A 15,865-nucleotide genomic window follows, 5' to 3' on the forward strand; every position below is an offset into this window, starting at 1 on the left:
TTCAGTTCAATTCAAATTTTATTTATACAGCACATTTAACACAACCTCCATTGACCAAAGAACTGAACAAAATTAAAATCAAATTAAAAGTATGCATGCCAATGATATATATAAAAAAAAAAAAAAAAAAACTCTTTGATTGGAAAGAAAGAGGTAAAAACAATAAAACCCAAATAAGAGAAAAATTAAGTCAGTAGACCTTTAAAAAATAGCCAAGATATCCTGTTTAGCTACGTTTTAAGTGCCAGGGAGAAGTAACGGGAATCTAATTCCCAGCTCGGAATTCTGACAACGCTTCTTCATTTTTTCCAGGAACAACTAGAGCGTATGATTTGATGTGCTAACCATAACCATGTGCAAACTATGTTGGCACATGGTGGCTGCTTTTCGTAGAAAAACTGGGACGTAATCACCATCTTTAATAGCGCAACTATAAAAAAAATTAAAAGATAATTTTGGTAAAGTAATTATCCTAATAGTAATGGTAAAGCGTTGTGTTGGTCTAAAGTTACATTAATATTGTCAGAAAAAGCCTTAAAGCCTTAAAATTTACCTTACTAAAACCTGCAGGAACCTGAACTAAAGTAATTTAGTGATACTGAGATTTATGTAGCACAACAGAAATTATAATATTTTATTTGGAGTTTTGTATGTTTTAATCCATTATTAACATGCATGCTGTACATAATTATGTTTGTATTAAATCCATATCAGTTAAATTTTTTATATTCTATTCTATATTCTATTGTTATTTTACAATAGAAAGTGACTAAACCTTCCTTTTTGTTTTTTTTACTACACCCTGTAGAAATATCTGTTATATCCAATAATAAGCTCTACAGCATTTCACACCCAAACTGTGGTTAGATTACAACTAAAACACTCAAGTGATTAAAATGACTTAATAAGATCTTAAAAAGATCATGGTTGTGTATTTTTTATCTTCCTGCACCAGTGAAGTACCATAACATTAATTCATGTGTCTCAGATCAATAAAATAAGCTTAAATTAAACACATCATAACCACAAGCTTGAAGAGAAAAGGTAATTTACTAACTGGGATTGAAAGAAGGTGGTCAGCTTTAGCGTGCCGTAGTTGTTGACAGCGTGATAACACTGCGGTGGTTGTGGTTGTGGTTGTTGTTGTTGTTGGGACATCCATGTTGTGTGCTAACGGGACTGTTTCTCCACAGTTTCCTGGCGTCGGCCACCGGGTAACCACACTGTAGAGGCTAAAGTAGCGGCTAGCTTGTTGTTCAGGGCGAGGCTAGTGGTGGTGACATCAGAATAATGTGGTGTTAGCTAAACAGTAAAGTTGTTGTGGTTTGATGCATCTCACAGTCTGGTCTTGATTCTCTGTCTTCCACACAAACCAGTAGCCACCAGTAAAACAAGATGAGGAAATGAAGCATCGACGGTTGGTGATGGATAAGTAAACGCAGAGAAACAAGCAAAGACTTGAGATCCAGTCGGTCATCGACGGTGCTGCTGAGTGTGATCCTGCCGTAGAAAGTAGGCTTTAGAGCTGCTGTAGTGGCTGAACTAGTTTTAGACCAGTTGCTTACTGGTTGAGCTGTTTTATCTGGATTTGGCGATATGGTTTAAAGCAGTAGTTCTCAAACTTCTAGAGCCGCGAACACCACGATAATGTGCACCAATGTTCGCGGCTGGGGGATTTGTTATGTGGTGCATCATCCTGCGGCATCGTACTGGAAAAGCTTCAGAATCTAAACAAGTAAACTGTGTTTATGGGTTAAAAAATTAAGGTGCGACTTTTAAACATTTATCGCTGCTCTTAATGCTCCCATACTTTACCTTTTTTCACCCATTTCATTTGGCCCAACTACATTGTTTTCAAATTCAGCCTTGGTCCTTAATTTCAGCCATTCCCAAACAGTCTCCAGTGACTCAAAGGTTGTCTTTGTGTTTGAACCTGTAAATGTTCATGAGTCCTGCCAACGCCACGCCACGCCACGCCACGCCACGCCACGCCATGCAGGATGCAGCTTTCTGTGGCATCCGCTCAGGATTTTAGAGGCCAAACTAAAATCAAAAGTGAATTTCTCCCGATATGGAAACTTTAATTCTGACAGCCATGTTAAAACTCCCAAATTTATTTGATAAATATAGGCTATAAATATTTTTTAATAATCTGGTGACATCCTGAAATCATCCGGCGACCCCTTGGGGTCCCGACTAAGGCTGGGCGGGATGACGTCAAATCAATATGACGATTTATTGAACCTCTGTTATTGTTTTATTTGTAGCTGATATTTCTACAAGAGTATATATTGATAAGTGAAAGGAAACACAGTTTCAATATAAATTCAGATTTAATGAATATATTTTAATATTACTAAAGAAATTTTAATTTCCGAACCTTTTAAACAGCTGTTATTGCAGATTCCATCAGATTAAAGTTTCTGAAAGTGGGTTTTGATTCATTTACCCATCCAGCCCGAATCCCAACCCCCAGTTTGAGAAGCACTGGTTTAAAGTGTCGTATTTTACGACTGATGATGCTGTTTGTAATTAACGACTACACAGACGTAAATATTGATCTGATTTAGTCTTTTTCACATTTACTAAGCAAAGGTTGCAAATGTTGTTAAACCTGTTCATTTTGACTGAATCCAAATCTGATGAGTTATCAGGACACTTGGATGGTTTTATCTGTGCTTTCATGGCTGCGTCCACATAGGAATGTTAGAATTATAGTTTCCCAGTATGATTGTCAGAAAAATAACCAAGATGATCAAGTTTTTATCAATTTCACTACACTGTATAAGTTTGATCTATTTCTGTAGTTTAATATCAGCATGACTAAATGATATATAATGCAATATAATATAATTGTGATAATATAATGTTATAGCAACAAATTAAGTTAGTAAAGACCCTCTGTTCTGTAAAAACTACATAAATCTGATTTCTCTCCGTGGAAATGGATGGAAGAGGTTTCAGGGCCTGGAAGTTTCTACCTGTAAACTCATTCATTTCTAAACCGCTTAATCCAATTCAGGGTTGCGGGGAAGCTGGAGCCTATCCCAGCTGGCTTTGGGCGACAGGCAGGGTACACCCCGGACAGCTCGCCAGTCCATCGCAGGGCCACACAGAGACAAACAACCACTCACGCTCACACTCATTCCCAGGGGCAATTTTAGAGTAACCAATTAACCTAACATCATGTCTTTGGATGGTGGGAGGAAGCCGGAGTACCTGGAGAGAACCCACGCATACACGAGGAGAACATGCAAACTCCACACAGAAAGGCCACTGACCAAACCCCTCCCCAGCCAAAGATCGAACCAGTGACCTTCTTGCTGTGAGGCCACAGTGCTAACCACTGTGCCACCGTATAGCACAGTGTAGCACCTGTAAACTGCATTATTAAAATGGTTTTGGACATCTTTTACCAACCTGCAGGAAAAAGCACGTAACTATCTTAAGCTTCCAGCTGTCTTTCAACAGCTTAGCTGCCATTTAAAACAGAAATAACTGGAAAAGTTCAAATACTTCCTTCATATTACGGCCTCTTGGACGTAGACGACAACAGATGGAGATTCTGTGGACGATGCCTGCGAGTTGTTAATCCGTTCCACCCTCTGCAAGCCTGAGATGGGACCACAGGGTGGGGATTTCAGCAGGCACGTGGAAACTTGTTTTGATTCCCAAGTTGTTATTTACTCATTGCACATGCAGCCTGGGAAATGTAGCAGTAAACGTTTCAACGTGCAAACTAAAATCCATCCGTTGGACGCCACTGCCTGCGTGATGTAGCTGCTAAAAACAACTTGGAAGATAAATGAATCTCCAGACTGAATCCATTTTGAAACCTTTACTGAGGAAAACGTTAAAACTGAGCAGAGACAGAAAATACTTCCTGGAAGTACATTCATAAAACCTTAGACGTCATCGTGTATCGGAACCAAAAATAACATAAATGTTTACATGTTTATGATGTTTGTCCATGTCGAGACTTTAAGGTTGATTCCTGATATAATTAGAAATATGCATAATGATCTGACTGCTTGTATTTACTGATGAAAAAAGCAGTGATGTGTGGTGAGGATGCATCGCTGAATCGCATTGTTCATAACATAAATGTAATGGAAACTAGTGAGACCAGTAAGACCTGTTTTATATGCTGCTTCTTTAATTAAACTTACAGTTGATAAGTTAACCTAAACCACAAGAGGTCAACTATGGCAGGCTCCTCTGAGGCCAGAAAACTTTACCAATTCCCTCCGTTTATGACACATGCATGCCCCATATCTTCACCGTTCACTACGTCCCATGATGCATGAGAGCTGCTGCCTCCTGCCAGGTTCAGGCCAGTCAGGAGACGCAGCGATGTTGGAAATAAACGGGATGCAGGAAGATCAGCATGTGAAGATGCAGATAAGGAAACACTCTGAAGGACTTCATGTCTGACGTCCACATTTCTCTCTCTTTATGCCTTACTCTGCCATTCCTCACATGGAAACTCTGCCTTTTTAAGTTTCCCCTCCTTTTATTTGCTTTTTCCACTCTTGTTCCATGCAGTCTTCTTTAGTCTACCTTTCCATCACTCAGCCTTTCATGCAGCAGCGCTAAACACAAACACAGCTGGAAGCTTTCTTTCAGCCTTTTACTGCTCTGGATTTTCTCCACAAGAAATTTGATTTTTCAATTCACTTATAATTAAATTATTTTCACTGTTGATGAAACCTTAGAAATGTCCATCATGTTTGGAGGTGCACCAATCAATTTATCCACCTGATTAGTCTCAGATGTCACAGCCTAACATGAGTAGAAAGTCTTTGAATTGCAGCGAGAAGGTGGAGGTGAGCTGATTCAGTAACGATTCCTGGATGTTCAGTAATGATTCCTAGATGTTCAGTAACGATTCCTGGATGTTCAGTAACGATTCCTGGATGTTCAGTAATGATTCCTAGATGTTCAGTAACGATTCCTGGATGTTCAGTAACGATTCCTGGATGTTCAGTAACGATTCCTGGATGTTCAGTAACGATTCCTGGATGTTCAGTAACAATTCCTGGATGTTCAGTAACTATTCCTGGATGTTCAGTAACTATTCCTGGATGTTCAGTAACTATTCCTGGATGTTCAGTAACAATTCCTGGATGTTCAGTAACTATTCCTGGATGTTCAGTAACTATTCCTGGATGTTCAGTAACGATTCCTGGATGTTCAGTAACAATTCCTGGATGTTCAGTAACGATTCCTGGATGTTCAGTAACGATTGTTTTTCATAATTAAATAACAAACGCAGCTGTAAAGTGTTGCCAGGACAGAAATAGCTTCCTGCTGCTAGAAGCTAGCCTCGCAGCCGCGGTTACTAAGCAGGAGGTTCACTTATCAGCAGGGATGCACCGATAGTGAAATCCGTATCGGCTCAATACCATGTGTGTATTCATACTTGCTATTAATAAAGGTGTACCGATGCCACAACCGATACCACACTAGTCAAGCTAGCGCAGATGTGTTTGATCACATGCTTTGGGTGTTTTAAAAGAAATAAATGTCTTGAATGTTAAAATGTGACATTTTTTGTTCCACTAAAAGCTGGATCTTTGTTCCAAAACCACACACTTATAGTTGTATTAGGGTAAAATAAAAAAAATAAAAAAAACTTGGTGAAATTGTTAGATCTGTAATGTTATTATATTGTATTTGTGAGGTAACTTCAGAAAGGATGGGTCATTTATTACAACCTGATGAAATCTGACACAGTTATAACAGCAATAATAACCATAGTCACAATAATGTTCACATGAACAGATCTGGTATCGGCAAATATCAGTATTTATGTTTCAGATATCTGTATTAGATCGGAACACCCAAAAAGTGGATCGGTGCTTCCCTACTCATCAGGTCTGAAGGCACCGTTTGGAAACAGTTTGGTTTTAATGAACATCAGAACAGACGAGACGTGGACCATAATTACTCCATATAGAAGCCGTTCAAACCCAAAACAAAATCTAGCAATAAAACTATGAACATGTGACAGCAGCACCGTTCCTGCCCAGCTTAGAGATGTTTGTCCTGCAGATTCCAGGGAGAATCTAAGACAACATGAAAAATATATTTAAATTTTTAATGATTTGACATAAATAAAAGACAGTGGCGATGAATTAGTTTGGTTATTTGCATTAATGGATAGAATGCAGGAGCATGTAGTGAGTAAAAAGCCTCTGTAGGCAGAAGCAGTAGTGCATTTAATTCTGATCTCGTATTCATGCTCCTGTTAGTGTGTCTCACGCTCCATCTCTTATTGCAGCTTGCACACGCTACAAACAGGCGACCCACATGCCAAGTGAACGCTCGGGATGCGTGGCGGCCAAGATACTTACGTGTTGCTAACAGCCAGTATGTCCCAGCTGTTAGTGAGATTAGCACCAGCGCTGCCTTGACTAGCTGTACCGTTGCCTTGGAAACAACCCTGCATAAGTGCTTTTATAACCTCTGCACTTATTAGAATTCTTCTATGTATGTGGAAAATAATTATAAATTATAGAAATGTCTGTATTGGTGCATCTCTAATCATGGTGTCTATAATATATACCTAAGAATTTCTTTAGAAAGAAATGGGACAAACATGCAGAAAATGGAACCATTAAAAAACCTCCCGTTTTTATTAGATTTTTCCATTTCAGCATCAGCTCCCAGCTTTGTACGTCTCAGCTGAGAATCACTTCAGCTTTTTACAGCGGGTCCTGGTTTATCCAAACACGAAAGCCGGACTTCCAGAATCTATTCATCAGACTGGAAATCCACCCCGTTGACTGTTTATCTCCTCGTCCTCACAAACAGCTAATCAAACTGCACAGATCACTTTGTGTGTTTTCATGTGTTCAGTACTCCTGTGAAAACTTCACCTCACAGTGGTGTCAGTATCTCATTTTTACCTCCAACCCCTTCCTAACGTCCACCTGGAATAAACCAGGCTTCACTGTAAACAGACTACATCCCCGCTGGCGAGCACGCCATCTAACACGCCTGAAGACGGGGGCAGAACACGTCTCAAACCAAGACTAGCGTTACTGAAACACTTTGGCTGTTTCAGTAACAGCAGCAACATCACATGGTGCATTTCAGGTGTCCTCACCTCTCCTCCTTCTCTCATTTACAGGCATGTGGAGATCCGAAAGCAAAGCCCTCCTATCTGGTGGATAAGAACCTGGAGTCTGCTGTTAAATTTATCGTTCGGAAGTTTCCTGCTGTGGAGACACGCAATAACAACGTAGGTATTCCTTCTGGTTTGTGTGGACTGTTTCCTGATTGTCACAGTTTAAGTTATGACTATTACTATCCATTTTAATAATCAATAATCATCAATAGAATTAGCTAATTATGGTGGATGTTTTTCTATATGCTGATAAAATCATTTTAACCATCAACTCAAAGCCAATGCTAAGCTAATGAGTTAAATCTGGATTCCAATCACAGGCCACCGAATACACCTCACCTCCAGATCTGTAGCTCGTAATTCAGGTGTTTTAGCGCTTGGTTGATGATTGGGTGATATAAAGTCATATTTTCTTCACCCGACAACAGTTGAAACCAGGGCTGGGCGATATGGCAAAAATGTTATCAGTTATCTTCTTTACCAAGCTGAAAGCACGGCTGTGAGTGTGGGGGTGGATGAGGGACATCCATCAAACCACCAGCTACCTGTAGCTAAGAGCTAACCCGGAGCTAACAGGCGCTAACCAGCTAATGAAAGTAGGCAGGCTAAAGCCAAAGCACGCCGTTAGCTCGCTAAAATCCACGGTTGTGCTACACTCTGCCTTCTTTACACCAGATATCAGATACCTGTCAGAACATGCCCCTAATTATGCAGAATTTCCCAACTTAAATAACATCCATCATGAAGGTAAACCTGACCTATCAAACCTAAAATGTTTGTTTGTTCCAGGCTGTAAACATGTTTATTTCTGCTGTAAACGTGTTTATTTCTGCAGTGAAGTTGGTCTTTTTAACATGCGAGTCTATGAGGATTGACTGCCTAGTGGACGAAGAGGGAACTGCATTTTTCAGCGTTGCCGTTTTCAGTATTATCTGCCGGAGGTTGACACCAAGTGTGGTTAAAAGTGAAGAGGGGCGGGGCCTAGATAAACTTCATTAGTTAAGAGTAAGGTAAACTTTGAGAACATCCAACAAGCTTATATGTTGAGAGGAAAGCTGATAAATTGCTTTAGTTTTTTAATACGCTGATCAGCATTCCAATAAAGATATTGATGAACAGCAAATGTGATGCTTTGTGATGATCAAGGGGCGCTAATGCTAACGTAGGCTCATGCAGTTACAGCGGTATGTGACCGCACTGCTCGCCTAGCCTTATTGTCATTGGCCGTCCGTGTTTGACCATCGATTTCGCCACGGTGCTAAAATCTGAAGAGGAAATGTTGTAAGAACATCCATATAACCTGAGATGCTGCAAATTTCCAGAAAACTGGGTTTTTGTAACAAATGTAACAAAGTGGATGACACACGAAAAGGTGAATTGATCGCGTGTAAAGTATCGAACTTTACGACGTTCTGATGAAGCGTTTCAGACAGAATCTGTGTTGTGACCCAGATAAACAACTGAATTGTTGAAGTTTTTTTAATTCTCCCTTTTCAATACTTTTCATTTGAGGTTGCAGTTTTCGGTTCAGATGCTTCCACTGAGTCACTTCGGCCCACATTTTCATGCTTTCTGTGGGGAAATCCGTGTTCCGCGTGATTACACCAGTCAGTTTTGCTTCTTGTTGTACCATTCAGTAACAGGTTAAACCACGTCCATTTTGCTGACGTCCTGGAGCTTTTGGGTTACTGGTGTTTCAGCATCAGCTCCACATTCCTGTCTTGTCTTTGGTCGATGCTCGTCCGACATTTCCGCTGGCAGGTTTGGAGTCGTCTTGGTGGTGATAAACCAGTTTGGAAACGTTTCCACCGGCTGGTGGACTGGATGCGTGTTAACGCCACGCACAGCTGATTCTGTAGGTTGATGGACTGAAAATGTCTCTGATTTTGAGGATTGTATCACCCAGCTCTTGTTGAAACTCACCGCTTCACTTTGAATCGGCCTCGTGGTGCGTTCAGAGTCATCACTGGGAAAAAGAAAAACCAAAGTTTATTTTAGATTTTTTTTTTTTTTACAGATTCATGATGTCCAGCTGTTATTAATAAAGATTATCAAAGATCTGTTTGTATTGATTATATCATTAATAGTTTGTAGGTAATTAAATGTAAATAATTGTTTTGTTTTTACAGGAAACGTCAGGCGTGTGCGTGTTTGTGTGTTGAATGAACTAAACTTAGCCATTTGTCATCATGTTTCTTTGAGCTTTACTTGTTAGCTTAGCTCGTAGCTTCTTGTCCGTGTGTTTGTGCGAGCGTCATGATGGCTCTGCGAGTGCATACATGTGTAAGTGTGTGTGTGCGCAGCTAACTGCTGTATCGAGTATAACTGTGCAATAATTGTCTCTTACGTTGTTTTCTGCTTTGTTTCTGTGTTTGTTTGTGTTCTGCATGCTAAACTTGGCTTATTCCGGACTTGTGCTTTTTGGTAAGTTTTTTTGTATCTAAGTTTGTGACATTTTTGTATTTTAGTCGACACGTTTAAGTTGTGTAATAATGTACTTTAATTTGTTCTTTTAAAGCTGTTTTTGGAGTGTTTTGCTTTGCTTTGCTCTGTTTTCTTCTCTCTTTGCTTCTTCATCCACTGAATGACTGTGGCTGGTTAACTACCTGGTTTGACAGCTGGTTTACTTGGTTGGTTGGTTAGTTGTCTCATAACCAGCCGGCTGGTGTCTGAATGACTCGCTGACTGCCTGCATTAAGGAGTGTTCGTTTCATCAATGTTTCAGTATCTGGACTGGTTTGATGACATTTCTGCCTCCTGAGAGTGGTTTTAGTTTTTTTACACGACATAAATCGACCATTAATGATAATTTCTCTGCTTTTGCGTGACTTTTGGTCACGAAAACAGACATTTTACCTCCTTGGTGCAGCAGCAGCGTCACACTTTCCACACTTGTCATTTCATGGACTTTTTTACTTCTTCTGAAGCCTCATTTCTGGTGCCAGCTGGGATGCATGATTTTTGTGTTTCCACACCTGAAAACTGGGAAATGTTTCATAAATCGGACCCGTTATGCTTTATTTGGTATCCTTCTGTTTGGGTACCAATCAAACTGATTCAATCCATAAAGATGGAGTTTGACTCACTGCGATCCTTTGGTTGAAACAAAACATTGTCTCCCGCGCAACCTGTTAAAAAAGAAGGCAACAGATTTTCTTTTTGCTGATGAAATCTGTTTAAAATGACGTTACAAAGCATCGTTAGTACACAGTCGCATGCCGAGCAGGAAGACTGCAAACTGTTGGACGACACCGTTCTGCTTTGTTTACGAGTTGTTTTGATTTTACTTTAAGGAAGGCATCGCGCTTCTATTGCGCCGCGCTGTGATGTCACGTGCTATTACGCTGTGCTATTACGTCATGCTATTACGGCACATGCTATTACGCCGTGCTGTTACGCCACATGCTATTACGCCGTGCTATTACGTCATGCTATTACGCCGTGCTATTACACCGTACTATAACGCCGTACTATTACGCCGTACTATTACGCCGCGCTATTACGCCACGTGCTATTACGCCACATGCCATTACACTGCGCTATTACGCCGCACTATTACGCCACGTGCTATTACGCTGTGCTATTACACCGTGCTATTACGCCACGTGCTATTACGCCACATGCCATTATGCTGCGCTATTACGCCATGCTATTACGCCGTGCTATTACGCCACGTGCTATTACGCCACATGCCATTATGCTGCGCTATTACGCTGCGCTATTACGCCGTGCTATTACGCTGCGCTATTACGCTGCATCATTACGTAGCTGAAGCATCTGTCACGGTCTGACTGAAACTAGGTCTCTCAGGTACTTTATGGCAACAACGTTGCCGTAAAGGTCTGGTTCTGCTCCCTTACATACATAAATACATATGTCCGTCTCAAACGTTCACAATACACTAGTAGCAGTGCTGATTTCACTTTTACCGCTATATGCTTCTCCATCCTCTGAATCCAGCATAAGTGGGCTTTTTATCTGATTCTCACCTGTTGGCAGAAACTAGGCTTTTTAGGACCCGGGTCTGGTTCAGGCTCCGGTTCTCTGGGTTAGAGACGGGTCTGGTTCAGGCTCCGGTTCTCTGGGTTAGAGACGGTCTGGTTCAGGCTCCGGTTCTCTGGGTTAGAGACGGGTCTGGTTCAGGCTCCGGTTCTCTGGGTTAGAGACGGGTCTGGTTCAGGCTCCGGTTCTCTGGGTTAGAGACGGGTCTGGTTCAGGCTCCGGTTCTCTGCCTTAGAGACGGGTCTGGTTCAGGCTCCGGTTCTCTGCCTTAGAGACGGGTCTGGTTCAGGCTCCGGTTCTCTGCCTTAGAGACGGGTCTGGTTCAGGCTCCGGTTCTCTGGGTTAGAGACGGGTCTGGTTCAGGCTCCGGTTCTCTGGGTTAGAGACGGGTCTGGTTCAGGCTCCGGTTCTCTGCCTTAGAGACGGGTCTGGTTCAGGCTCCGGTTCTCTGGGTTAGAGACGGGTCTGGTTCAGGCTCCGGTTCTCTGGGTTAGAGACGGGTCTGGTTCAGGCTCCGGTTCTCTGGGTTAGAGACGGGTCTGGTTCAGGCTCCGGTTCTCTGGGTTAGAGACGGTCGGGTTCAGCATCCGGTTCTCTGGGTTAGAGACGGGTCTGGTTCAGGCTCCGGTTCTCTTGGTTAGAGACGGGTCTGGTTTACAAGCTGCTTTAGTCATTTCTAACATGTGAATTCAGATATTCACATGTGTACTTACTGCTTCTCTTTGATATGACAATCTTTTTAAGCTGAATTATTTGTATTTTGATGACAATTAAATCTTCATCAGTCAGATCTGGAAAACCACAGAAATTTTCCCTTTTTCTGTTCTACCCTTTTTGTTTTTTTGTCTATAAAATACAGTTAATCCATCAATATGGCCAAATTAAATTTTTGTGCTTTTAGAAACATGCCCAAGATGCACACCTCCATAAAAAGTAAACTTCAAAACTGTGGGGAAACAAAAAAGAAATTTAATCCATAAATATTTCCTGTGTGGTGTGTGTCCCATTAGATGTCGGAATTATTACAAAGAAACATCTTGTCCAGGATTTTCTCATTTCCTTATTAACAGAAAGAGTTTTTGTAGCAGCAGAATTGTTGAATTATTTAGCAGCGATGTATCAGATTTCACTCCAGTTAGTCAAATAGAAGAGATCCTTTAATTAAAGTGAAGGAAGTTTTGATAATCTCTGCCGGAGCCTCGGGACAAACTGTTTAATTAGAATCTTATAGAAGAAGGCTTGGAATAAGAATACATATATTCCTCTGTCTCAGTCGAACCCGTCCAGGGTTTATACAAGTTTTATAAACACCAGAAAGAAAGTAAAAGGGACTTAGTGCCATCTAATGTTGAAACCGTGTGTTATATTCCAGCCAACATCTGTTGGAACAACGGTAGCCGGAGTGGATCAAAAAGCTTCAGCAAGTCATCTCCGCCAACGAAGCTGCTGTATTTCAGCAGGATCTGCCGCTAAGCTAAGCTGCCTAACCAACCCCAGTGGAAAAAATTTCACCAGGACAGGTTCTGTGTTCCTGAGCTCCTTCCACTGGGGAAGGCTAGCCACACAGTCATGCTGCCTTTCAAGGCATCGGTGCGATTTGTCCCTTACTGCCAGCTGTAGTTTCATAGTTGCAAGATGGCAGACGGTCTTAGCGTTTCCCCATCGTATCTGTAAACAAATCCAAACTTTGCTCAGGAGTGTGTCAGATTAGCAGCAGAGGTCAGGATAACACACATATAGAAATGCAGTAAACAGAGAATGTTACAAAAAAGTCCCTTTCAGTAGATAAATCAGATCCATAAAGCCAGAATCAGAGAGACGTCATGACTGGACTGTAACTCTGCCCTCGTTTTTACAGCAACAGCTGGCTCAGCTTCAGAAGGAGAAGTCAGAGATCCTGAAGAACTTGGCTCTTTACTACTTTACCTTCGTAGATGTCATGGAATTCAAGGTGGAGTAGAAAAAAATCACGCAAACACCGTTTTCAGTGGCGGGTTTCATGTTGAAGGCTGTAATGGTTGTGTACATGTTTAACAGGACCATGTGTGTGAGCTGCTGAACACTATCGACGCCTGCCAGGTCTTCTTCGACATTGTAAGTAATACAGCTGTTTCTGTCACACCGCTGCATGTAAACATGCAGTCTTCTCTTTATCAGACATGTTTACATGTCAACATGTCAGCATGTAAACATGCAGTCTTCTCTTTATCAGACATGTTTACATGTCAGCATGTAAACATGCAGTCTTCTCTTTATCAGACATGTTTACATGTCAACATGTCAGCATGTAAACATGCAGTCTTCTCTTTATCAGACATGTTTACATGTCAACATGTCAACATGTAAACATGCAGTCTTCTCTTTATCAGACATGTTTACATGTCAGCATGTAAACATGCAGTCTTCTCTTTATCAGACATGTTTACATGTCAACATGTCAGCATGTAAACATGCAGTCTTCTCTTTATCAGACATGTTTACATGTCAACATGTCAACATGTAAACATGCAGTCTTCTCTTTATCAGACATGTTTACATGTCAGCATGTAAACATGCAGTCTTCTCTTTATCAGACATGTTTACATGTCAACATGTCAGCATGTAAACATGCAGTCTTCTCTTTATCAGACATGTTTACATGTCAACATGTCAGCATGTAAACATGCAGTCTTCTCTTTATCAGACATGTTTACATGTCAACATGTCAGCATGTAAACATGCAGTCTTCTCTTTATCAGACATGTTTACATGTCAACATGTCAGCATGTAAACATGCAGTCTTCTCTTTATCAGACATGTTTACATGTCAACATGTCAGCATGTAAACATGCAGTCTTCTCTTTATCGGACATGTTTACATGTCAGCATGTAAACATGCAGTCTTCTCTTTATCAGACATGTTTACATGTCAACATGTCAACATGTAAACATGCAGTCTTCTCTTTATCAGACATGTTTACATGTCAACATGTCAGCATGTAAACATGCAGTCTTCTCTTTATCGGACATGTTTACATGTCAGCATGTAAACATGCAGTCTTCTCTTTATCGGACATGTTTACATGTCAGCATGTAAACATGCAGTCTTCTCTTTATCGGACATGTTTACATGTCAGCATGTAAACATGCAGTCTTCTCTTTATCGGACATGTTTACATGTCAGCATGTAAACATGCAGTCTTCTCTTTATCGGACATGTTTACATGTCAGCATGTAAACATGCAGTCTTCTCTTTATCGGACATGTTTACATGTCAGCATGTAAACATGCAGTCTTCTCTTTATCGGACATGTTTACATGTCAGCATGTAAACATGCAGTCTTCTCTTTATCGGACATGTTTACATGTCAGCATGTAAACATGCAGTCTTCTCTTTATCGGACATGTTTACATGTCAGCATGTAAACATGCAGTCTTCTCTTTATCGGACATGTTTACATGTCAGCATGTAAACATGCAGTCTTCTCTTTATCGGACATGTTTACATGTCAGCATGTAAACATGCAGTCTTCTCTTTATCGGACATGTTTACATGTCAGCATGTAAACATGCAGTCTTCTCTTTATCGGACATGTTTACATGTCAGCATGTAAACATGCAGTCTTCTCTTTATCGGACATGTTTACATGTGAACATGTAAACATGCAGTCTTCTCTTTATCGGACATGTTTACATGTCAGCATGTAAACATGCAGTCTTCTCTTTATCGGACATGTTTACATGTCAGCATGTAAACATGCAGTCTTCTCTTTATCGGACATGTTTACATGTCAGCATGTAAACATGCAGTCTTCTCTTTATCGGACATGTTTACATGTCAGCATGTAAACATGCAGTCTTCTCCAATAGTTTGGTTTCTAAAAATGTCTCTGGTTGCTGCCAGACGGTGAACTTTGACCTGACCAAGAATTACCTGGACCTGGTGGTGACCTACACTACGCTGATGATCATCCTGTCTCGCATCGAAGAGAGGAAAGCGATCATCGGACTGTACAACTACGCCCATGAGATGACACACGGAGCCAGGTGTGAAACCACCACGACCAGCGCAGTGCTTCGTCGTCTACACAAAATATTTACAACTAATCGCCGCAGTGACGCAATGTTTAGTAAATGCAAAGTAAACATAGAAGAATATTATATAATCTTTACACAGCTGTGTGTTAATAAACTAATCTTAATACATGAAGTTAATATTTGGAAGTTTTCCATCTGGAAAATCTGATCCTTGAGAGAATCTGTTTTCCAATCAGTACGCAGATGGACTGAAACCCAACTTCTATCCGTCTTTTACCGGACAAGTCGAACCTTCTCTGTTAACCGTAACCGTGGTGTCGTGTTGGTTTCAGTGACAGGGAATATCCACGGTTGGGCCAGATGATCGTGGATTACGAGAACCCTCTGAAGAAAATGATGGAGGAGTTTGTTCCACATGGAAAGGTAGGAGAACTATCGGTTTATTGTAGTTCATGTTGGATATTAGACTTTTTCTGCACTGAAAGTTTTGTAGTTTGTCGTTCAGTAGTTCTCCAGTATTCCTGAAGGTCTTCCAAAGTTTTTCTTTTTTATTCATTTTTAATCCAACCCTGGTGTCTGACAGGTTTCACAAGAGCTTGTTTGTTTGTTAAAGCGTTGAATAGAATTAAACATTTCAACCTTACAAATGACCAATTTTAAAGTCACACCACTGAAATTTTCTGACTGAGGCCTCTAACAGCTGCCGGATGTTCC

At 40.9% G+C, this 15,865-nt stretch overlaps 1 protein-coding gene across 3 annotated transcripts in view; it reads left to right on the forward strand.

Annotated features, from left to right (window-relative positions):
- Positions 1 to 15,865, forward strand: part of nckap1 (NCK-associated protein 1) — a 55,218-nt gene that overhangs the window by 15,195 nt on the left and 24,158 nt on the right. Inside the window, exons 2-6 of one of the 3 annotated variants that reach the window (XM_079249392.1) lie at positions 7,136 to 7,246; positions 12,993 to 13,085; positions 13,172 to 13,228; positions 15,018 to 15,160; positions 15,484 to 15,574. In XM_079249392.1, the coding sequence (XP_079105518.1) occupies positions 7,136 to 7,246; positions 12,993 to 13,085; positions 13,172 to 13,228; positions 15,018 to 15,160; positions 15,484 to 15,574 (495 nt within the window). Of the gene's footprint in view, positions 1 to 7,135; positions 7,247 to 12,775; positions 12,854 to 12,992; positions 13,086 to 13,171; positions 13,229 to 15,017; positions 15,161 to 15,483; positions 15,575 to 15,865 lie in introns of those variants that run through there. The other 2 variants (XM_079249393.1, XM_079249394.1) reach the window with 2 other exon arrangements.

This window comes from Telmatherina bonti, assembly GCF_933228915.1.
Source record: "Telmatherina bonti genome assembly, chromosome: 11".
NCBI lineage: Eukaryota > Metazoa > Chordata > Actinopteri > Atheriniformes > Telmatherinidae > Telmatherina > Telmatherina bonti.